The 23,803-nt window shown below is 54.8% G+C and overlaps 1 protein-coding gene across 3 annotated transcripts; it reads right to left on the bottom strand.

The window, feature by feature from the left end:
- Nucleotides 1-824: 824 nt before the first annotated feature.
- DPF1 (double PHD fingers 1) lies at nucleotides 825-23,345 on the bottom strand. 3 transcript variants are annotated; one of them, XM_089902928.1, is made up of 14 exons: nucleotides 19,074-23,345; nucleotides 13,903-15,868; nucleotides 12,402-12,470; nucleotides 8,189-8,349; nucleotides 8,007-8,114; nucleotides 6,468-6,595; nucleotides 6,102-6,191; nucleotides 5,629-5,707; nucleotides 5,302-5,433; nucleotides 4,352-4,402; nucleotides 4,140-4,259; nucleotides 2,919-3,031; nucleotides 2,288-2,399; nucleotides 825-2,152 (listed from the first exon to the last, which is right to left on the bottom strand). In XM_089902928.1, exons 2-14 carry the CDS (start codon nucleotides 14,043-14,045, stop codon nucleotides 2,082-2,084), a joined length of 1,377 nt encoding a protein of 458 aa, XP_089759054.1. In that variant the 5' UTR covers nucleotides 14,046-15,868; nucleotides 19,074-23,345; the 3' UTR covers nucleotides 825-2,081. The 3 variants fall into 3 exon arrangements, with proteins under 3 accessions (XP_089759054.1, XP_022441478.1, XP_030617125.2); XM_022585770.2 differs by lacking the exons at nucleotides 12,402-12,470; nucleotides 13,903-15,868; nucleotides 19,074-23,345 and adding an exon at nucleotides 9,769-9,899; XM_030761265.2 differs by lacking the exons at nucleotides 12,402-12,470; nucleotides 13,903-15,868; nucleotides 19,074-23,345 and having other exon boundaries at nucleotides 826-2,152; nucleotides 2,288-2,369; nucleotides 8,189-8,371.
- Nucleotides 23,346-23,803: the final 458 nt, after the last annotated feature.

The following is a 23,803-nucleotide window of genomic DNA, read 5'->3' as shown; positions in this document are numbered from 1 at the left end:
CCTCTGGCTCTCCCCTCACCCAGGCTCTGAATCCCTTCCTGCTCTTGGCTCTCTCCAGATTTTTCTATTGTCTCCCTAAATTCTTTGTGTCCTCTCCCCTGAAATCTCATGTCTGTGGCATTGTCCTAGGACTTCGCCTGTGCTGGGTCCTAACTTCATCTCTCTCCCCAAATGTGCCTCCCTGCTCTTAGTCTCTCTTCCGCTCTCCTATTTTACGTGCCCTGGTTCCCTGCCTCCCCACATGGAATCTCTTCTGCTTCTCTCTCCAGATCCCTGTACTTCCTCCTCTGTCTCTCCCCATGTGTCTGCTGGTTTTTATTACTATTATTGCCTCTCTCCCACTAAATCATCTCTTCTGTCCTCTTCCACCATAATTCCTCTGGCCCTCTTCATCTACATCTCTCTCCAGGTCTGCGTCTTCCCTCTCCTGCTCTTTTTCTCATTCTCTATAAATATGTGGCTCCTATCTGTCTCTCTCCTGACTGCTCTTGTATCCTGGTTCTCACTCCTCACCTCACCTCACCCAAATCTGTCTTCCTCCTAATGTCCCTGGGTCTATATCCCATTGCCCATTCCCCTCTGTCCTTTGCCCCACATCGGGATAGGGAGCTCCAGGTGATGTCTGGGTGTAGGGTGAGGCGCCCCTGGCACCCCTGATCCCTACCAACGGCCCCGAGGGGAGGGGCCAGCCCCTAGTCTTCATCTTTCCATCCCTTCCCTTCCCCCAGTCCCCAGCTTCCCGCCTCCCTCCTCACTGCTTCCCCGTTGCAGCTGCAGCAGTCCGTTGCCAGGGCAACCACAGCTGGCTGGGTGGGAGCCCCCTCCACCCCATCCCCCCCCTTCTCCTTTCCAGCGAGGCAGGGAGGAGCTGGGACAAAGCCAGAGAAAGGCGGGGTGCAGAGGGGAGCTGGAGGGAGATGGACGTAGGGCCAGCTCCAGCTGTTAACCTCGGTTGCTTCTCCCCCAATGAGGCCCCATCTCCCCTTCTTGGTGATGCCCCAAACCAGCCTGGAGAACGAGGCAGACGACGTGGGCAGAGGGGTCAGGCCCAGTTTAATACACGGAACAAGTTAATTCACAGCAGAGGCAGGCAATAAAGGAGACTCGTTTACAAGGGGGGACACGCCAGGATTGGGGGAGACCCCCCCAAACCCACCACCTCCCCCACTTGCAGTCTCAATTTCCCTTTTTTTTTTAAACCCGAACAACAAACACACACAACCACAAGAAACAACCACGCCCCCTCGCGACCCGAAAATGGCCAGCGAGGGTGGCAGGGGGCAGCCCGGCCTGGCCGGTAGGGAATCGGGGCGGGGGGAGGAGGAAAATCTAGTCCGTTGCAGAGTCTGTGCTTCTCATTCCAGCAGGCGCTGGGCAGGGGCCCGCCTTGCCAAGGCGGGCACGGAGTGGGCTCGGGGCGGGGCTCTCGGGGAGGGAGCAGGAACGGAGTTCAAAACCGTGGTTCACATCATGCAGTATCCACAGTGGGCACCAAGAGAGGGCGGGGGTGGACACCACACCCACCTGCCCTGGGCACAAGGGGGGAATGGTGCCCACCTTGGGTGGGGAGGTGGGAGAGCTGCAACTCCAGGGACTTGGGGGGAGGAGCCGCCAGGCAGGAAACTGGCGTAGACTGGTGCCCAGTAGATGCGCTCAGCAGTGCCCCCTTCCACCCAGCCAGACCTTATAGGACTCTTTGTTATATATTAATTTCTTTTTTTTTTAACTTTTTGACTTTTTCTTTAGAAAAAGGCTTTGTCCGTGCCCCCAGCTGGCATCCACCACCCCTCGTGCCCGCCCAGAGGCGGGGTATGGCTTTGAGGGGAGCAGAAGCCCCTGGTGCCCATTTGCGAAGGGGTGAGGCAGGAGGGAGGAAGGGAGAGGACCCTGCTGGGCCCACCAACCCACAGGGCAAACATTCCACTTGCACAGAGGGGAGGGGTGACCCAGCCCCCTCTCAGGCTCCCCCCACCCCCGGCCCCTTCCACTGTGGGGCATTAAGGATGGGGAGAGACTGGAGGAGCTCCAAGAGGCAGGTAGGCAAGCATCACCCCAGAGGTCCAGGTGAGCCAGAGCCAGGCCTAGGTGAGGGTGATGTAGGCAGAGGCCTTCTCTTTCAGGTGCCGAAGACAGAGGTGACAACTCCAGCTCCCTGCGGCGTGGCCGGAGGACAGGGAGTTAGGCCCAGGTCTGGGCAGGGCTTCCCCGACCCCCTCCCACCCAGCGGACAGCAGGACAACCACTGTCCAACACCCCACCCCCGTGTCCGGCCCTCCTCTTCTCTCACCTTCCGGGGGCTCCGCCATGGGGGGACTCAGGCAGTACATGTGGTAACCCCGATCGCAGTCGTCACAAAACAGCAGCTGGTCCTGGGAGGTGAGACCCGCCCAGCTGGCACCCTGGGGGCACGGGCACCAGAAACCGGGGTGGGGGGCGGGGGCAGGGGCCAGGTCAAAGGGGCTGGGGGAAGCGGTCCCTTGCAAGACAAAGGGCTCTGAGAAGGTCATCTTTGCAAAACCCTACTGGGCGACGAGCAAAACACCCCTGAGGACTGTCAGTTTGCAGTTTGTAGTTTAGGTTTTATAGGACTCTGTGGAACACTTAAAGTGACACGGAGATGGTCTGGAAGTCATGGACGTGGGTTCAGGTCCCAGCCGTACCATTTTCCTGGCTGGGTGACCTTGGGCAAGTCTAGTCCCCTCTCTGAGCTCGGTTTCTTCTCTGTGAAGTGGGAACGAGATCACCTACCTCAGGGCAGTTGGAAGGAGTCAGAGTGAAGAGTATTAAGTGCCGGGCTCAATTAATGGACACTAACAGTAATCATAATACAGGTTACTGGTGTTCACCAGGGACGGGGCTCCAGGGAAAGGAGGCCGCCTGGGGGCATGTCCCGGGGAAGGGGGCACGTGGGCACTCACGTCGTTCTCCGAGGTGCCACACAGGCTGCAGGACTTGCACTCGATGCACTGCCAGCGGTAGGTCCGCACAGCTGCCGTCATGTTCACCGTGAACTGTAAACACGAGGGGTGTCCTGGGGGCCAAGGGGCAGGGATGCGGTTAGGGGTCATCGTGCCCCTGGTGGCTGCTGACCCCCGGGGAAGCAATGGCTCAGCCCCCATCCCTAGCTCACAAGGCCCACAGCCCGACCCCACCCAGCCCACGGTGCCCAGACCCTGTCCCGCAGGCAGTGCTGCCCTGGCCACCAGTCTCCTACCCAGCCACCATGGCAACCACACTCTGCTCCCCAGGACACCATGGCAACCGCATTCCATTACCCACGGTGCTGTGGCAACCACTCTCTACCACCCACAGCACCGGGGCAGCCACATTCTGTTAACCACCGTGCTGAGGCAGCCACGTTCCATTACCCACAGCAGAATGGCCAACCGGTTCCATTCCATTACCGCAGTACGTGGCAACCACAGTCTCCCAGCCACGATGCCATGGCAACCGCCTTCCACAGAGGGGTCCCCACACCCTGGTTTTCCCTGCAACCCAAGCCCATTACACACGAAGCCCCAGCAACCACACTGTTACCCACATGACTGTGCAGGGTGCTAACCCACTGGTCAACCCACCACCCCAGTACAGATGCGCAGCCACTACCCCAGGCCACGACAACCACCTTCCACTACACCCAGTCGCCATGACAACCATATTTCACTACCCATAATACCATGACAACCACAATTCATTAGCCACCGTGCTGAGGCAACCACCGTCTATTACCCACAAGTCCACCTTGGGAAACCACAGTCTATTAACCACAACTCCATGGCAATGGCAAGCGCCCTCTGTGATCCACAGCACCCAGGCAGTGGCAATCCATTACTCGCTATCACAGCCCACTACCCACGATGTTTTGGCAACCATCTTTCACTGTTCCCCACGCCAGATAAGCACATGCCGGCACCCACAATGCCATGACTACCACATCCCATTGTTCCCAGAGCCTCCCTGACCCCACTCAGTTTCCCACAATCCTCAGCAGTTGAGTCGGCTGTTTATCCTCAGTGCCCCTGGGATGCTCTGCATCCCCCCCCACCAGTCCTCTCACTCCTCTGCCTTCTCTCCTCCAGATCTGGACTCCTGGAGTCCTCTCCACCACGGCCCCCAGAAACCTCAGGCGGGGGCATCACCTGATCGCCCACAGTCGGCACAGGAGATGAGGTCCTCGGGACACCCCGTCTTCTTGGAGCCGCCCAGGCAGAAGTCACAGTAGCCATTGGGGATGACAGTGCCATCAGGCGCCTTCTTGGCTGAAAGAGAGCAGGCAAGGGTTGGCGTGGGCAGGCAGGGACACTCGGTCAAAGGCTGCTGCAGAAGTGGGGGCAGAGGGAGGCGTCCCTACCTGTGTGTTTCCTCTGTGCCTCAGGGACCCAGGCCAATTCTTTGTAAAACTCTGGGGATGGGGGGACAGAAAGAGGGGCTCTCACCATAGGCAAAGCTCCACCCTGCCCCCAGCCTCAGCCAAAGGGCTGGACCCCTCCTCCAGGCATGGAGGAGGTAGGGGGAGGGAGCAGCTACCCCAAGCTGTGGCCAGTAGCAAAAGAGAGTTGGGGGAGCCCAAATAATTCTCATCAGGACCCCCCCAACTCTTTGAGGACAACTGATACATCCTCTTTATTAGGTAAAAACTTGGCAGATGCAGCTTTAGGAAGAGCCCCCTGCTTCCCCGCCCATACACACTTCTACCAGACAGCCCCCCCACAACTAAGCCCCGACTAAATAACAATTAGGTGGACACCACTGGCTGAGATCTGGTGTGGAAACAGACATTCGGAAGGAAAATTCTCAACACAGAGGTGCCTCGGTGTGTGGTGGGGATGGGATGAAGAGACTGCCCTCTCCCACCGAGGGGTGGGTGGAAAGATGGTTTTTCCACTGGCAGAGCCTCCCCCCAAGCCTTCCCCCATCCCTCAGCTGTCAGGGTTGGCACCGGATTGGCATGGGTGATCGCCAAGGGTTCCCAGGCCACGGACCCTGCCCCTCGGCCAAAGCTTAGCAGAGAAGGGAGAAAGGGAGGCAGGGAGGGAGGGGAGTCATCTATCACCCCCCCCTCCCCAAGCTCTAATTGAAACAATAAATCAGACCCAGAAATATTACGCCCGGCCAGGAGCGAGGGAGAGATGGTTGGTTGCCATGGCAACCTCAGAGCCAGCATCCCCCATGGTTGGTGGGGGGAGGGGACCGCTGAGCTGGAGATTTTCCAGAAATGTCTAATGTGCCCCCTCCCTCCCAGGCTCCTTAGCCCCCACTCCCAGGGCCCCTCACCACCCCACGCCCTGCCCGCCTGCTCACGTTTATGGTTGTTTTTCCGGTGGAAGGGCAGGGCGTGGCGTTCGGCGTTCTCCTCCCCCTCCTCCTCAGCCAGGTGGGTGTGGGTGTAGTGGTAGCTGAGCCCTGGCCGGTTCTTATACCGTTTCCCACAGACTGGAGAGTGAGCAGGAAGGGCTGGTCAGCCCTCCCAGCCCGCCTCTGCCCTGGCCTCCAGGATCACACCTCCACCCTCTGCCAGAGGCCTGAACATCCCCCAACCAGGGTCCAGAACAGAAGGGAGGGGGCCAGGAGGGGAGAGGTCTCTGGGCCCCACTCTCTCTCTCTTCCCCCCTCTTCAGAAAGACTCACTATCACAGACATACGGCTTGTCTCGGTCCTCCAGGGAAGCGGTGTCCTGGCGTTTCCGGAGACCCCCGATGCCATATGCCTAGGGGAAAAGTCATGAGTGAGGGGCCAAGAAAGGGAGGGAACTAAGAGAATTTTCATCATTTGGGCCTGAAAGTCAAATCTCAGCTCTGCCACTTCCTAGCTGTGGGCCTTGAGTAACTCCCTTGATCTCTCCAAGGTTTAGTTTCCTCATCCGTGACACAGGTATGAAGCTAGTTCTAACCCACCGTACAATCTCTGTTCTGCAAATGGTTTAATAGACCCAAGCCTCAATTTCCTCATCTGTAAAATGGGTAGAAAAATCCCCTATCCCTTCAGGCTGCTCTGGGGATTAAATGAGGTCAAACTGGGGCAGGGTCTGAACATTGTACATACTCAGTAAATGGGATCTGCATTGAGCGGAGGAGTGATGGAGAGAAACTCTGGAGCGATACCTTTCCTTTGGCCCTGTTCTTCCTCCTGGGAATGTCATCCTCCAAGTCTTCCACTTCAAGATCATGTGGGAACTCCAGCAGCTGCTGTTTCTGGGCACCAGGAGAAGGGAGATTGGGGTTAAGAAAATGGGGTATTGTTCTGCTTTGCCGGGTGGGTGGCTCTGGGCGGACCGGAGACTGGGGGTGTCAGGGCAAGTCAGGAGGTCTTCCAAAAAAGAGATGACGTGTGGAAGAATAGAGACTTAGGATGCCCAAAGGCCCTAGGGAGCCAGGGGAGATTTCAGAGCAGGAACAGGATGGGCCGGGGCAGGAGACAGGGGTGAGAGGGCAGCTGTGGCCCCTGGTGCGGGGGTGGGGGGATCCTACCTGGCAGTCCATAATGGTCTCCTCCTCCTTCAGCTCTATCTTCTTCTCCCCTGTCTCAGCACACAGTAGAGCCTCAAGGACCGGCCCTTCTGGGAGGCCGCCCTCCTTCTTCAATGGCGCCTCACAGTCTGGGGACAAGGGAGGAGGGTGTCAAGTGGAGAACTTGTTCCTGGAGGACTCCTCAAACTGCCCAGATTGGAGAATCATGCTCTTTGCTAGAGGGAAGAGGCTTTCCCACACTCAACCAGCAATAGACTCAAAGATTCAACCATACACCCTTCCAACAATACTTCCATACATCCTTTCCAAGGATGCCCAGACCCTGGGGAAGACACAGCCAGACCCTCAGAGCCACTTGGACACACTCAAGGGGAGACATGCTCAGACCCTCCTATATAACTACATACATACCTGTAGGAGACCCCACCCAGACCCTCACACCTGGAGAGAGCAGACACTCAAACAGGACACACATGGACATACACAGGGGAGATACATACAGGTCATCTGAGACAGCCAGACACACAAAGGAAGAGATACACCCAGACACTCAGATATACCCAGACACATGGAGGAGACATATCCAGACCCTTGGGTATACTGGCACACCCAGCAACACTACAAAAGAGAATATTAGACCACCAGATATACCCAGACCACATGGGGAAGACACGGCCAGACCCTAGCAAACACCTGAACATACTTAGGGGAGACAGAGACACACCTAGAGAGAGTCACTCAGGTGGATACACATACACACAGGAGATAGAGACAGTCCCTCCAATACACCTGGACCCACACAGATCCTTGGATATACCTGGACAGGGGAAGAGAAACAGCCAGTGACTCTAATAGTACTGGACACATTCAAGAAGTGATAAAACCAGACACTCATGGGGCAGCGCACGTGCAGAAATACATCTAATACACCAGACAGACACTCAGGGAAGAGATTCTCCCAGACATTCCAAAGCATCTGGCGCTCAAAGGAAGAGAGAGCCGGACCCCCTGATACACCCACATCAGGAACCGCTGGACACTCTGATAGACCAGCCACACACAAGAGGAAACAAACCTTCTAATACACTTGGAAACACCTGAAAAAAGACACAGACACTGAGATACACTCTATTACAAAGGGAAAGAGTTACAACCTGACACTCTGATACATCCAGACACACTCAGACAGCCACAGGAAGCAATACAGTCAGATACTCTGATACATCCCAGCTCACAAGGGAAGAGATACAAAGACTGGATACACCTGGACACACATAACAGATACCACTCTGTCCTGAAATACGCCTGGGCCCAAGTAGGATAAGATACAGTCCAAAGCTCAGTCACTCAGGGAAAACTGGAGAATCTCTGGACGACACCCAGACACACAACGGCAGACACAGCCAGCCACTCAGACACTGGCTAGGAGGGAAATAAAGGCGAATGCTCAGACGCACACCGGCATCACCACACACTTATCAGCGTGTGCTGTGGGCACCCATTGGGGCCACCGAAGGCACAGGACGGAGCTCCACCCACCAATCTTGTACTCGCAGGGCCGGAGTCTGGGGTCTTCCAGGATGTTGAGTCTCCGTTTCTTTCTCCAACAGCGGGCGGGGTACGTGTAAATCTGTCCCGGGGCCAAACCTGGAGTGAGAAGGGCGGTAAGAACGCGGCCGCGAAGCCACCGCCCCGCCCCACCCCCAACCTCCCAGCCGTACCCGGGCCGCGGTGGGTCTTCTCCATCCAGATGTAGCAGTTGTTCTGGGCCACGCCGGTCTGCGAGTCGAGGAACGGCAGGCGCAGGCTGCGCTCGGCGCACAGGCGCGCGTTGTAGCTGCGGCAGTGCTCGATGGCTTCTCGGTAGAAGTCCTCGCCTAGGCTGCGAGGGGCGGGTGGGCGGGAGGGCGGCTGTCAGCAAGGGCAGGCGCACCGGGTCGCCCGGCACCCCTCCCCCAGCCCGCCCGTGGGGAATGGGTGGGCCGACTCCTCCAACCTCACCTCTCCCCCGCTGTCGTCGCTCCTGGACCCAGGAGCCCCCAACCCGGACTCAAGCAGGCCTTGAGCCAAGGAGTGGATACACACAGTATAGAAACAGATAAAAATACACCGGGACCCATCCATACAGGCACATATCCAAATACACAACACAAACAAATCGCACATAGTCACACAGGATTCGCACACAAAGAGAGACATATCCCAAGACTCACAAAGGAGAAACAGACACATCTCACATATGTGCTCACACAAATATCTACTGAAAAACACAAGTATCTCAAGTCCCATAGTGTAGAAGCAGACAGATCACACACATATACATGCACAAATATATATCACATATCCAAAGACACACAACATAAACAATCACCCACACAAAGACACACAACACGCAAACAGATGACACACCACACACAGACACATCCACTTACTCATCCATCCGAAGACACACACACATACACAAATGTTAAAAAAGAAAAAATGTTAAAAACAAACTACCCACATATGCACTTACACACTTATCCAAAGACACAACACAAATCACACACACACACACACAATCCAGATACACTATACAAAGAAATCACACAGATTCACACAGGATACACACACACATTCACGAAGATACACAATATAGAAACCAACATCTAAAATACCACATACTTAAACACACAAAGATACACACATACACAACATAGAAACAGACAAATCCACCCATAGTCACACAAAAATTTGCACATAAATACATGCATACCTACATATCCAAAGACACAGAACATAAATGATGCAGAGTTTCAAAGGATATGTACACACACTCAAAGACCAAAATATCCAAAGACACCTAGTGTAGAATGTGAAAGAAATTAAATGCATATCCACACACATATCCAAAAAAAACCCAGAACCCGAACAAGTGACACACACTCCACAACCCAAGACAAAGGTAGTGTGGGCTTCACTCAAGTTTACCAAGGCCCCCGGGCCCCCAGGCCATTTCACCCTCTCCCCAACTCCGGGGGTCGCAGGGCGGGACATGACCCCCTTTCCCGAAGAGGGCGCCAATAGGGCTCCGAGTTCCCCATACTTCGCGCTCCTCTAGGAGCAGCGCGTCGGACACGGTTCTTGCCAGAGACCCACAGTCACACACATTCGCAACCCCGCGCAGCCCGGCCCACGGTGACAGCCCCCCAGACACCCCATCGGCCCCACCCCCAGCCGCCGCACACACACACACACACACACACACGCCCGCGCAGACCCGCTTGAGCGCCCTCCCCTGCCTCCCGCCGGCCCGCAGCACCTCAGGGGGCCGGGGATGACCGTGGCCATCTTGCTCCCAGGGTCCTGCCCCCAGCAGGTCCCCGCCGGGCCGGTCCTCCCAGCGCTCGGGCGGGCGCTGAGGCCGCCCATCCATTCATTCCCGGGGGGCGGGAGCACCGGGACCACAGCCAATCAGGGTGGCGGGGTGGGCCCACCCGGGCCATGCCGGGAGTGGTAGTTCTCCCCGCCCGGGGCTGGCGGGACCCCGCAGAGAAGCGGGTCAGAGGTGCGGCCGGAGGCACGCACAGCCACTCCCGCGCGCTCACTCATGCACACCTCTTGAGTCTCACACATGGGCCTACACTCACCCATGCACACCTGGACTCGCACACACCCACACGCGGCAGCTTACACACACATTCACACGTATACTCACAGCGTCCCACGCAGACTCACGCACACTCCCTCTCCCACACCTTCGCACAGACTCACATACATTTACACTCACACAAACACTTCAGTGCCAGGAGATTTAGAGACACCTTACAGGTGCCCACACGAACGTCCCACCAACGCGTGGCTCACTGACACCTCCCCCTCCCCCTAGTCCCTCCTAGCTCGGGAGAATCCTCTCCGGTCCCCCTCGGAGCTGCCTCTCTCACAAGGACCCCGCCCTACTCAACCCCTTCCCAGGCCTGACAGCTGCTGTGCTAGTTAGGAGACATAGCCTGGCTCTGCCACTTGGTGGCCATGTGACCTTGGGCAAATGACTTAACCTTTCTGGCCTCAGTTTCCTCATCTGTAAAATGCAGACGATGGCTCATTGGATTATTGTGAGGATTAAATGAGTAAGCATGGGTAAAGTGTTTTAAAAGTTACCTGGCAAGTAGTAGGTGTTCAATAAATTCATTCATTCCACAAAGAGGACCTGATATGTACTAAGATGTAAAATGGTGATAGCTAACCATTATTAGAAAGAATAATGCTGGACACATAATAGAAGCTTAATAAATATTTGTTGAATAGAAATATACTGAGTAGCCACCATGTGCCAGGCACAGTTCTTTAACAGAGATTAACTCACTTGATCCTCATCCTGACCCTCTGGGGTGATATTATCACTGCCCGCATTTTCCAGATGAGGAGGTGAAGTCACATGCCCTCAGCTCCTGGTGGCTGTTTGAAGGTGGGACTAAGAAGGATTCACTCACCCAGATGTCTGTACCCAAGTGGTCACCTCCTTTCTCCCACTGTCACCCACACTGACTCTACCCTAAGGGATGCTCAGAGAGGGAGCTGACCTACAGAGTCACAACAATCACCAAGTCCCATGCACACACACCTGGAACACACCCCACCCCCCAACCCCCAGCCCCCATCCAAAGTTCCTGTTCAAGTTTGAGCCCTTGCATGGATGAAAACGCCCACCAATGTCCTTGTCCACCAGGGGGCTCTCCAGCAGACAGAAGAGGCATGAGAGCCTTCACCTCCTCTTTTGTCACTCGACACCCCCACCTACACCCTGGTGAGAGAGACCCCCTCAGGGTCTTCCACACTCATGGTCAGTTCTGGACACACACACAGACACACACACACACACACATACACACACACACCTCTAGTCTTAGACCCCTTCTACAGGCTCTTCCCCATCTCCCCCAGGTAAGGCCTTGACCTCCCCCTTCCCGAACCCAAACAGCAGGGAGTGGGTCTCTGCTTCACATCTGGCCTAGAGCAGATGGCAAGGGGAGTAAGTCCTCACACTCACTCTAGCCTCCAGGTCCCTACAGTGGCCACCCCATATCTCAGCCACGGTAAGCCCTGCCCCACTCCTCCCAACAGGCCAGCTCAGGTCAGAGTGCCCTTGCCACCTTCATCTCTCACCTTCCACCACCCTCACAGATCTTCCAATATGCCCTTACACTTTCTCCCCACACCTCTAGCCTCAGACACCCCGCTCACTCCTGCCCCACCCCAGAACTTTTGCATCAGCTTTGGTCAGCTTGGAGCCTGAGTGTAGAACACCCCATCACTTCCCTGGACGCCCTTGTCCACCAGCACAATTTGACCCACAGCTGGCATTTGGAGAGGGGCCTCCCTTCCCTTCCTTACCCCTAGTCACCTTCAGAGACCCCTCTCCCACACTTGAGCTCCCCTGCCCAAACAATCCTCCTGTCCCCATCCCCCAGTGCCCTGTGTGGAAACTGGACCACAAATGAAATCAGTATTGATACTACCAATAATAATCACTGCATTCAGTCAGTGTCAGGCTCAGTACCAAGCGCTTTACAAACATCACAGAAGCACCATGAGGTAATAAGAGCTGTTATGATTCCCCAATTCACAGGTGGTAACACTGAGGCTCGGGGCGGGTGGGGAGGGCAAGAAATTAGTGCTCAAGATGGGGTTTGAATGATGCAGGCAGTCAGAACTGAGAGCTGCACCCTCCACCTTCCACTCCCAAGGGGACCTGACTCGCATTCTCTCAGGAACCAGTCCCTGCCCTCACCCCTGCAGACCCCTGGGAAGGTGAGAGCAAAGAAGGGTGCTGGCGCTCCCACCCCCAAGCTTACTCTATCCTTCATGTCCCTGCAATGGCTGCCCCATACCTCCTCCAAGAGGTCTGGGCCAGGGTCAGAGTGAGGATGTCTGGATACCTACAGATCCACCAACCTGCACAGGAACCCCGTCCCAGCCACTTTGAGGGTGTCCCTCATAGGGGAGACAAGTGTGTGTGGAAGACTTAGAGTGAGAGGGAAACAGAAGTGTTGTCACCGTTACACACCATTTCACACTGACCCCAGCCCCGTACACGTCCTCCAAGCCCCCTTTGCCCACCGCAAAGCCACACTTGTAGGCGCGTGCCTGTAAGGTCCGGCCCCTCCTCTCCCAACTCCCCCCCACACACCTGAAACTAGAAGCTACTGGGCGCCTTCGGTCCGGCCACCTGGCACAGCCTTTCTGGAGGGCGGGGGCGGGGGATGGGGAGCGCCCCCGGGCCCCTCCCCCCCCTCCACCACCACCCCCCGCACAAGTTGCTCAAGGTCAAGGTGGCGGGTGCCAGGGGTTGGGGGAAGGGTGGGGGAGGTCGCCCAGGCCCCTTTGTGCGGCGCCGCGGGCGTTCGCCCTCCTCCTCCTCCCCACCAGGCCGGGGAGGAGGGGGAGGGGAGTGCCGCGCACGCCAACCCGGGAGGGAGAGCGGGAGCGGCCGCGCGCCTGTCACTCCCAGTCCGCCGTCAACGCCTGGGGAAGGGGGGTGGGGAGCGCTGGGACCCAGGAGTTCGGGATCCCGAGGAGGGAGCGAGAGAGATGGAAAGAGAGGGAAGAAGAGAGGTGGAGAGAGCGAGGGATGTCTAGGAGAGGAGAGGGCTGGAAGAGAGCTAGGTTTGAACCCAGGCGTCCAGGATCCCAGCCACTGGGCCCGGGAGGAAGCTAACACTCGGAGGAGGGACGCGGACAGGGAGAAAGGGAGGGAATCCCCGGAGGCTGAGGGCGCTCCCAGCACCCTCTCCCGAGGCATCTAGTCCCCAAGGGATGAGAGATGCTCTCGTTAGATGTGTACGGGAGGAGAGAGGGAGGGATCCCACGGTCTAAGCTGAACGGGGCGTCGGGGCTTTAGGTCCTGAAGACCCGGGAAGGGAAACAGCAGGGATCTAATCGGGGACCCCCGACGTCTAAGCTCCCACCCTGCGGTCGCGCGGACCGAGGTCCCCGAGATGGGGGGGGGGGGGAAGAGAGAAAGATGCTTTGATGAGGGGAAAGGATGGTGGAGACCCCGGAGACTGAGGTCTGGACTTAGGCGTACGTACTCCCAGCCCCATGCAGGGGCAGGCCCGGCGCCCCCAGAGACTCGGAGGAGGAGAGAGGGAGGAGGAGGAGAGGGAAGCCCCTACCCCCACTCTGGGTGGGGAAACGGCCTCCGCCACCCCCCAGCTCGCGCCACATTCCTTCACTGACAGCGACAAAGAAGAGGCGCCCCCGCGACCCCCGAGGGGCTCCCGCCCCCAGCCCCAGGGGGCGACAGGGGGTGGCGGGCCCGCCCAGGGGAAGGGGCGCAAGCTGGGGGCCCACATTCAACTGCCATCCGCCCACGGCGTCCCCCTCCCCAGCGAGGGCGGGGGAAGGGTTCGGGTAGGGGGCGGGATGGAGGGACGTGGACGGCGGGGACACTCACGACTTGAGCGGGTTCTGAATGGCGGTGGCCATGGCCCGCTCGGCTGGGCCGCCTCCGGCCCGGGGCGCCGCTGCCGCCGCGCGCGGGCCCAGCCCGGCCTGCGCCGCCCGCTCTGCCGCCCAGCGCGCTACGATTTCATTCATTCTTGGGGCTGCGGCGCGAGCGGAGCGGGGCGGGCAGGGGGCGGGGCTCGGCCAATCCCCTCACCTCCCGGCGCACGACGGGACGTGGAGTCTAGGGGCGCTCGGCGGCGCCCGAGGGCGCCCCTGTCCGGACTACACGTCCCAGGGGGCGTCGGGAGGACCGCACGCCCATTGGCTACTGGGGATACAGGGCGGGGCTGGGATCGCCCCAAGGCATCCTTTCCCCTCCCTGGGGGTGCTCCATCCCCAGCTCGGGTTCTCCATCCTCCAGGCACCGCGTGCGCGCAGGAGAAGGTAGTCCCTGGCTTCTGGGTCTCCCCTGGGTGTGTGGATGACCCCAGGGTCTGTCGTGTATTCTTGCCTTTGCCTACTTGTCTGGGTGTCTCTTCTGTGTAAGCCAGTCTGTAAACAAGCACAGGGGGTTAATCAATGCCTTTGTTCATTTATTAAGTGCCTGCTATGTGTCAGGCACTCTTCTAGACACTGGGGATACCGCGTGACCAACAGGCAAAGTTGCTGCCCTCAAGGAGCTGACCTTTTAGTGGAGGAAAAAAGATGATAAACGAGCAAATAAACTGATCATTTTAGAGAGTGATAAGTATTATAAAGAAAGTGGCTGCTCTGAGGAGGTGACATTTGAGCTGAGACCCGAGAAGCTGCCACCGTGCGATGGGAGGGGAAGGAGGAAAAGCTTGGCAAGTTCAAAGATCAGTGGGAAAGCTAGTGTAATGGGCAGAGTGAGTGGGGGGAGGCGGGGAGGGAGACAACATTAGGGAGACAGCAAGGATCCAGATCGTGTAGGGCCTTGTGGGCCATTATAAAGAAAACGGATTTTGTTCTAAGTGCAATCAGTCATCCTTGACTCTTCGTTTTCACACACACCCCAGACCCATCAGCAAGTGCTGTTATCTCCACATTCACAAAATAGATCCAGAATCCACCCACTCTTCTCCCTTCACAGCCTCCATCCTGGTACTGCTCCCCTTTTGCTCCCCCGCGCCCCCACAGTCCATTTCTGTTCTCTCCAGGGCAGCCAGAGTGAGCTGCTTGAAACAGCTGGCATCACAATGTGCTCTGGCTCAAAACCTCCAGTGGCTTCTTTCACACTTTTTAAAGAAATATTTATTGATTTATTTGGTCGCTCTGGTTCTTAGTTGCAGCAGGCGGGCTGCTTAGTTGCAGCTCGAGGGCTCTTCAGTGGTGACATGAGAATTCTTAGTTGAGGCATACATGGGAGATCTAGTTCCCTGACCAGGGATCAAACCTGGGTCCCCTGCATTGGGAGCACAGAGTCTTAACCACTGCAGCACCAGAGAAGTCCCTTCTTTCACACTTAGAAAAAAATTCAAAGTCTTTACTATGCCCTCTAGGCCCTACTCAAACCCGTTTCCAACCCCCATCACACTTCTGATCTCACCGCCCTTCTTCCTTCCCTTGTCTAACTTTACTCCAGCCGCACTGGCCTCCTCCCTGTTCCTGGAACGTTCCAGTCCCACTTCAGCCACAGGACCTTTGCACTTGCTGTTCTCACTGCCTAGAATCCTCCTCCCCCAGACACCTGCATGGCTCCAACTCTCACTTTGTTCAGGTTTCTGAATGTCACCTTCTCAGAGACAACCTCAGCTAAGATGGCATCCCCCAGAATCTCTCTGTCCTCTTAAAAGCTTTCTCCTTCTCCCAACACTTACCATAACTCATCATCATGTTGTAGGCCTATTTAGTTACTTGATTGAGTGTCTGTCTCCACTCCTTTGACTACCAGCTCTATGAGGCAGGGATTGTTGTTCATTCCACTGCTGTCTCCCCAGTGCTTAGAACAGGGCCTGAAAAATAGCAGGTGCTCAACAATTATTTGTTGAATAAATAAATGAATCAATTAGTCATTATCCTCCATGTCTCTCCCCATTGTCTGGCTCTGCAGAGTGCAAGCAGCAGGGAGAGAGAGTCATGTGGGCTCCAGGCTGTGCCCTCCCACACACTTGGACCATCTGAAGGGGACTTGGCGGGCGGGGGGCGGGGAGGGGTTGTATTAAGGAAACCTTCCCAGCAGAGGGTCTGGAGCTAAAGCTTCAAGGCAAAGAGAAGGGAGAGGTCAAGAGGCACATTCACTCATTTCTATAGAGTACCACTGTCCCCAGCCCTGTGTGGGCATGCTGGGGACACAGCAATGATGTGTCTGATGGCCCTGCCCCAGGCAAAGCCGTAAGCTCACAGTCCAGTGGGGTAAAAGACCCACCACCACACGATGACAGCCAAGGGTGGGGGAAGCCAGGGCAGACGGCAGGGCTGGGATAGAGGAGGTACTCGGGGCTATGGGAGCCCAGAGGAGTCTCCTAACCCAGCCTGGGGGTCAGGGAGGGCTCCTTGAAGGAAGTTCCAGGAGAGTCTTTTCAAGTCCTGACCCCCTGACCTCTCCATACACAGGGAAAGTCCCTGTTCTGACCTCTTGGGGCTCTGGGGTCTACCTGTCACCCAAGTCTTGGGAACAAACAATTGCCCACGTTTGTTCTCGTCTCCTAACCTGGAATGCAAAGGTTTGGCCACTAGAGGGCACTGTGGCCTCAGTCTTTGTCCAGACAGACTGTTCGTGAAGCCTCGGATCCTGGAGGGACATTGTGGGGCCAGTGGGACCAGCCAGTGGAGACACTGGTGCCCCCACTATGAGCTTCAGACCCTGCCCAGGACCTGGTCACCACGGTCTGAGTCCCTCCCGCCAGAGGCTCCTGTGGAATCAATAGACCCTCTCTGTCCCAGACCCCTGAGGGCCCAGCCTGGGCCTCCGAGAGAGACACTTGCTAAGGCCCCCTGATCCCTCTCTTCCCCGCTATTCTTCAGAGGGTACAGCCCTCCCCTAAGCTGCCCTTGGGGTGTTCAGACATGACCCTCAGAAGTCTCCTACCCAGATGAGGATACTGAGGTACAGAGGACGTGAGGCTGGGGGGAGGTGGTCACACAATACCAGGGCAATAACAATTAATAATAATAACAACAATACATAAGGTCCCATCGACTTAGCTCCTCCTGTGTGTCAAGATGGCTCCTGAGCTTTTTACGGGTCTTATGTCACTATCATACAGACCGCGCTTAGGAAGCAGGACTCTCCGCCTCAGAGTCAGACAAGGCAACTCGGGCTCATATAGACAGTACCCTCGCCAAAAGTCCCCACCTATCAAGGTGGGGAGAGCTGGGGCTAAACCACAGGCCACCTCCCTGTGCTACTCTGAAGGGGGTTGCTGACTTCCTGTGTCAGAATCTGCTCAGGCCCTCCATGAAAATGCCATCCTTACCCACCCTCCCGCCCCCCAGTCCCAGGGATCCAGCTTCCCTGAAGGCAGATCCCAGAATCCCAGGTCTCAGGAGGCAGCCCCCAAGTCTTTCTAATGACTGCAAAGCCCTGAGAATCATGGTTTGTATTTGGGCACAAAGGCAGAAAGAAGAAACAAAATGCAATTGAAGGGATGGTTCTCAAGCTCTCAGGTGGGGAGGGGTGAGGGTATGGGTTTGCAACAGAGGCCTTAGAGTCGGTGGTGGAGTGTGGGCTCCGCAGACCACCTTCCTGTTTCCCCAGTAGCTCTTCTGGAACTTTTTGGTACTTTGGTTTTCTCATCTGCAAAATGGGAGTAATGGTTCCAACCTCACAGGTTCGTGGTGAGGATGCTTTGGGTCCATGTAGAGCCCTTAGTGCCTGGCACACTTTAGCACACAATAAATATTATCTGTGATCCTCACATCATCATTTCCTGTGGCTAAACACCTACTGTGTCCCACTCCCAGGCTGAGGGTTTTACATACATAATCTCAACAGCCCAGAGACGTGTGGTCCCTGCCTGGAGATCACAAGGAAATCACGAAGTCTGGACTTGGACTCAGGTTTGCTGACCCAAAGCACCCTCTGTGCTGCCCTGATGGGCACTCTTACCTCTGCTGGGCACTGCGCTAACGTGTACACTCACGTGACCCTCACAACAATCCCGAGACCGGGGATAAGGTGAGACCATGTCAGGTAGGACCATAAAACCTAGGGTAAGGAGTTTGGGTTTGATTCTGAGGGTAGGGGGGAGACAGTGGATCGTTTTCAGCATGATCTCCTTCTGTTTTGTTTTGTTTTTAAATATTTATTTGTTTGGCTGCGTTGGGTCTTTGTTGCAGCATGTGGTGTGCGGGCTTCTCTCTAGGTGTGGCACGTGGGCTTAGTTGTCCCGTGGCATGTGAGACCAGGGATCGAACCTGTGTCCCCTGCATTGGAAGACAAATTCTTAACCGCTGAACCACCAGGGAAGTCCCCATCTCCTTCTGTTTTAGAAAGATCCTCATGGCTGCAAGTGTGGACCAGACTGTGGGGACGAGGTAGGAGGCGGGAGACCTGGGAGGGGGCTGAGATGGCTGGGGTGGGAGGATGGGGCCAGGGTCAGGGCAAGAAGGTGATGAGAGGCAACAGAATGCGGCTGCTGTAACAAATGACCATGAACTTGTCAGCTTAAAACAACAGAAATTCGACAGAGGCATGGATAAAGAAGATGTGGTACATATATACAATGAAATCTTACTCGGCCATAAAAAAGAACGATATAATGTCATTTGCAGCAACGTGGATGGACTTAGAGATTATCATACTGAGTGAAGTCAGAGAGAGAAAAACGAATATCATATGATGTCACTTATATGTGGAATAAAAAAAATGGTACAAATGAACAAATTTACAAAACAGAAACAGAGTCACAGATGTAGAAAAAAAACTTATGTTTAGCAGGGGGAAAAGGGGGGAGGGAAAAATTGGGAGATTGGGATTGACATATACACACTACTATATATAAAATAGATAGCTAATAAGGACCTACTGCACAGCACAGGGAACTCTACTCAATACTCTTAATGGCCTATACGGGAAAAGAATCTAAAAAGGAGTAGATACATGTGTGTGTATAACTGATTCACTTTGCTGTACAGTAGAAACTAACACAACATTTTAAATCAACTATACTCCAATAAAGATTTAAAAACAAAACAAAAAGAAATTTATGCTCTCACAGTTCTGGAGGCCAGCAGTCAGAAATCAGTATCACTGAGTTGAAATCAAGGTGTCAGCAGGGCCACACTCCCTCTGGAGGCTGTAAGGGCACATCCATTCTTTGCCTCTTCCAGCTTCTGGTGGCTGTTGATGCTCCTGGGCTTGTGACCTCATCACTCCAGTCTTCAAGGTTCCATCTTCACATCACCTCCTCCTCTGTGTGTGTGCCTCTCACCCTCTGCTTTCGTCCTATAAGGATACTTATAAGTGATGGTATTTAGGGCCCACCTGGATAATCCAAGATATTCTTCCCATCTCAAGATCCTTAACTTCGTCACACCTGCAAAAACACCTTTCCCTATAAGGGATTAGAACCGGTAGCTTTGGGGCGCCATTTTTCTGCCTACTACAGCAGAGTGGGCAGAATTTGCAGATGGATAATTTATGGGGCGCATGGGAAAGAGTCCGTGGAGTGTCAAGGAGGATGCGAAGGCCCGTGGCCTGAGCAGCTGGAGGGATGGAGGCGCCAGCACCGAGATGGGGCTGGAGCCAGAGGGGCAGGTTTGGGAGAGCCCAGGAGCTCAGCTTCAGAAGCAGAAGCCTTGAGTTTGAGATGTACGTCAGGCATCAAAGAGGGGCTGCTGGGTAAGTCCGGACTTTGGGTTAAAGAGAGAAATTTGGGTGCATAAAGTGAGACTGGATGAGCTCTCCAGGGAGAGAGGAGGACCAAGGTGGAGACCTAGAGGTGACCATCAGTACCAGATCCAGAAGGTAAGGAGGAGCCAGTGGGGGTGCTGACAAGGAGCTGGCAGGGAGGCTAGAGAGGATCAGGAGAGGATGGCCGGTGTCTCAGGAGCAAAGGAGACAGGGAAGGATGACGGCTGATGGGTCAAGTAAGACGGCAACTGAAATGTGACTTGGATTACCACCAGGGGGACCCTGACAAGAGCACTTCCATGGAGCAGGGGATGATGGACAAGTAGAATGTGAACATTTGATTGGAAAGAGTGCAGAAGAGAACTGGAGCCATCTCTGGGGAGAAATTTTGCTGTAAAGGGGAGCCAAGAAACAGGGCTGTGGCTGGAGGAGGTCAAAGAGTTTTGTCTTCTGTTTTGTTTTAAGATGGGAGGAGTTACAATACATCTGTATGCCAGCAGGAATGATCAGGAAGGTGACGATGCAGGGGAGAGGGGAGCATTGCTGGAGCAGTGATGGAGACAAGAGGAAGCAAGCGAGTCCCCGAGTGGAGGGTCAGCCTTAGTGAGGCTTGATCCGTATCAGGAGGAGGAGAAGACGTGTGGAGCAGACGCCAGGAGGTGGGAGACTGAGGACATTCTCTCCTATGGCTTCAGTGAAATGAGCTGGGAGCAGAGATGGGGGAAAAGAGAGAGGATGCACAGAAGACCCCTTGAGGGGCCAGTCAGGAACTCAAAGTTTTGAGCTCTTAGAAGAGGACAGAGGCGTGGAGTAGAGGCCAAGTTTGATTTAGCCAGATTGGGGGTTTCCCAAGTGAGAATAATAAAGAGAGGGAGTTGAGGGGGGATACAAGGGAGCCACTTTGGTGAGTGACCACAGACTTGCAGGGCTGAAGGACAGTGAGAGGGGAGGGGGATCGATGGGGCTGTAGGTCCTGTCAGGGTTGGGGGACTGGAGGGAGGGAGTTGAGAGAGAGGAGAAGGCGGATAGAGAGCGAGAAGCATGAAACTGAGATTGGAGGGGCTGTGTTTATCGGGCATGGGCATGACGAGGGCCAAGGTGGCTGGAGGGGCCGGGGTTGGGCAGAGGACCAGATCCCTGGCAAAGAGGTGGTGGGGGCATGGGGAGGCTGGGGGAGGTCGAAGGAGCATCTACCTGGATGTGAGGATTGTGTTAGGAGTGAGTGGTGAGCCAGGTGGAAAATGTAAGAGACCGTGATCCCCACAGCCATAGTGACCCCAGCACCCTCAGGAGGCATCCCTAACTGGAAAAGGGGACTTGGGTTCTACTGGATGGGCGGTCAGCTCTGGGAACGACATCTGCAGCTCCAGCTCCATCAAAGACCCGCACGTGAAAGGTAAATCTATAAAGTTTATAGAAGAAAGTGTGGGTGACTTCCCTGGTGGCGCAGTGGTTAAGAATCCACCTGCCAGTACAGGGGACACGGGTTCGAGCCCTGGTCCAGGAAGATCCCACATGCCACGGAGCAACTAAACCCGTGCGCCACAACTACTGAGCCTGCGCTCTAGAGCCCACGCTCCACAACTACTGAAGCCCGCGTGCCTAGAGCCCGTGCTCCACAGCACAGCAAGAGAGGCCACCGCAGTGAGAAGACCGTGCACCACAACAAAGAGTAGCCCCCGCTCGCATGCACAGCAACGAAAACCCAATGCGCCAAAAAAAAAAAAAGAATAGACACCAGAGAACTTGTTCTCTCTCTTTCTGCCACGTGAGGATTCAGTGGAAAGGCAGCGGTCTGCACGCTAGGAAGACAGCCCTCACCAGAACCCAACCATGCCGACACCCTGATCTCGGACTTCCCAGCCTCCCAAACTGTGAGAGAATGAATTTCTGACGTTTAAACCACCTAGTCTATAGTATTTCATTATGGCAGCCTGAGCAGGCGAACACACTCAACACCACTTCCATCACATTTTGTTTGTGAGAAGTGAATCCCTGAGGCCGGTCTGTTTTTAAGACAAGGGCAATGAGACACCACCTTTTGATGAAAAGTATAGCAAAAAATGTGTGGACATGTCACAGTGATAGTATTCTTCATTTTCTTGTATTAACTCCATAGTTTTATTCTTTACATTTAGGTCTTTATTTCATTTGGAGTCTACCTGTGAGTCTGCTCTGTTCCTTTGCTGTATTCATCTGTTCTTCATCAATACCACACTTTTTTTTTCTTTTTTCTTTGCGGTACGCGGGCCTCTCACTGCTGTGGCCTCTCCCGTTGTGGAGCACAGGCTCCGCATGCGCAGGCTCAGCGGCCATGGCTCACGGGCCCAGCTGCTCCGCGGCATGTGGGATCCTCCCGGACCGGGGCACGAACCCGTGTCCCCTGCATCGGCAGGCGGACTCTCAACCATTGTGCCACCAGGGAAGCCCAATACCACACTTTTTATTCCTATGGCTTAATATTTGGTAGAGCAAGCCTTCCTCACTTTCTTTTTTAATGTTGGCTTGGTTATTTGTACATATTACGTACAACTGTGGTTCTTCCTCCATACAAATTTTAGAATAGACTTTACCAAGTATCTCAAAAAATCCACCCGGAATTCTGATTGAGATTGCTTTGAATTTATTGGCTAACTTGGAGAGAACTTACATGTGGATAATATTAAGATATCTTATGCAAAGGCATGGATGGTCTCATTTTTCCAAATTATCTTCTATATCCTTTATCAGCATATTAATGTTTTTTCAATCAAGGCCTTATATATCTTTGATTAAGTTGTTAGATAAACTATAGTTTTTGTAGCTATTGAGAACCGCACAAGTTTTTTGTTTGTTTTGTTTTTTGGTGCTGAAGCCTGGGAACAAGCTTTTAAAATTATGTTTTAATTGGTTATTACAGTATTAGTGAAATGATATGGATACTCATAGGCTTATATCAACCATGATACACCCTTCGTGAAGAGCCTTCCTGCCCTCTTTATTTATTGTGAAGTATTTCTAAAACGCTTTAGCCAGTTGTGAATACCAATCATATCATCAGTGCGACACCATTTCTAACGTTTATCATTCTGATTAGCCGAGTCTCTGGTGTTGATCTAAGACGGGCGAGTGCTTTGCTGTAGCTACTTCTGGAGCCAGCTCTTAAATAAATGCCGGCCGACCAGCCCTGGAGTAGCTGACCCTTGGGGGTGTAGTTTACTTAAAACAACCCGCATAGCCACGAGAGGACGCTAAGGCTTCACTTCTAGTCGAAGAGGGTTACTGTGCGCGGAGAATGCGGCCCTGTTATTGGGCAAGCACCCGCTGTGTGCCAGGCGCTGCTCCGGACGTTAGGAATACAGCCGTGCCTAAGGAGCTAATATTCTGAAGGTGGGGGGAGGGTAGACAGACAATAAAGTAAACTAATGCATAATTTCAGGGTGTAATAAATTCGTGGAGAAAATCAATTATTGTGACAGAGAGTGGCTTCTTACATAAGGGGCTCAAGAACACCTGTCTGGAATTACACCTAAATGATGATCCCTCACTTGGGCGGAGTACTCCGGGCAGAGAAACGTCCAAGCGTCCAGGAGGGGAAGAGTCTCGTGGGAGTGAGGGGGGTTGGCGGGGAGTGCAGGTGAGGGAGAGGAGAGGGATGAAGGATGACAGGTGGGCGGGGGGGGGGGGGCGGGGGGGCGGGTGGAGCGTGTAGGGGGAGACTTTGGTTTCTCATCTGAAGCCAAAGGAAGCCCGTGGAGGGAGCAGGGTGGATGGAGACAAAAGTGACAGGGCCTTCCCTGGCGGTCTAGTGGTGAGTACTCTGCGCTTTCACTGCAGGGGCCGTGGGTTCGACCCCTGGTTGGGGGAACTAAGATCCTGCAAGCCGTGCAGCACAGCCAAAAAATAGATAAATAAAAAGTAAAGTGAGTGAGAAAAAGCATTATTTGGCTGCTAAGTGGGAAACAAGATCACAGGCCCTGGGAGGCAGCGTGAGGAGGTGAGTGTGGCAATTATGCAAGGGCGGTGGCTCAGGTACACCGTGTCCTTTGTGGCTTTTCCTTAGCAGAGCGCCTGTGATTCAGTGTTCCTAAGGGACATCTTGCTGGCCAGGGAT

This window comes from Delphinapterus leucas, chromosome 20, assembly GCF_059928025.1.
Source record: "Delphinapterus leucas isolate spDelLeu-1000000601 "Yukka" chromosome 20, BTC_Dleu_Yukka2, whole genome shotgun sequence".
Lineage (NCBI taxonomy): Eukaryota > Metazoa > Chordata > Mammalia > Artiodactyla > Monodontidae > Delphinapterus > Delphinapterus leucas.
The sequence above is the reverse complement of the archived record's forward strand: the minus strand, read 5'-3'. Positions and strand labels throughout refer to the sequence as shown.

Excerpts from the sequence above, each read along its gene's own strand:
- DPF1 (XM_089902928.1), bottom strand. The coding sequence starts at position 14,045 with ATGAATGAAATCGTAGCGCGCTGGGCGGCAGAGCGGGCGGCGCAGGCC. Across the intron at positions 5,434-5,628 it reads CAAGCCGTATGTCTGTGATA|TCTGTGGGAAACGGTATAAG; the intron begins GTGAGTCTTTCT and ends CTCACTCTCCAG. Across the intron at positions 2,153-2,287 it reads CATGGCGGAGCCCCCGGAAG|GGAGCTGGAGTTGTCACCTC; the intron begins GTGAGAGAAGAG and ends GCCACGCCGCAG.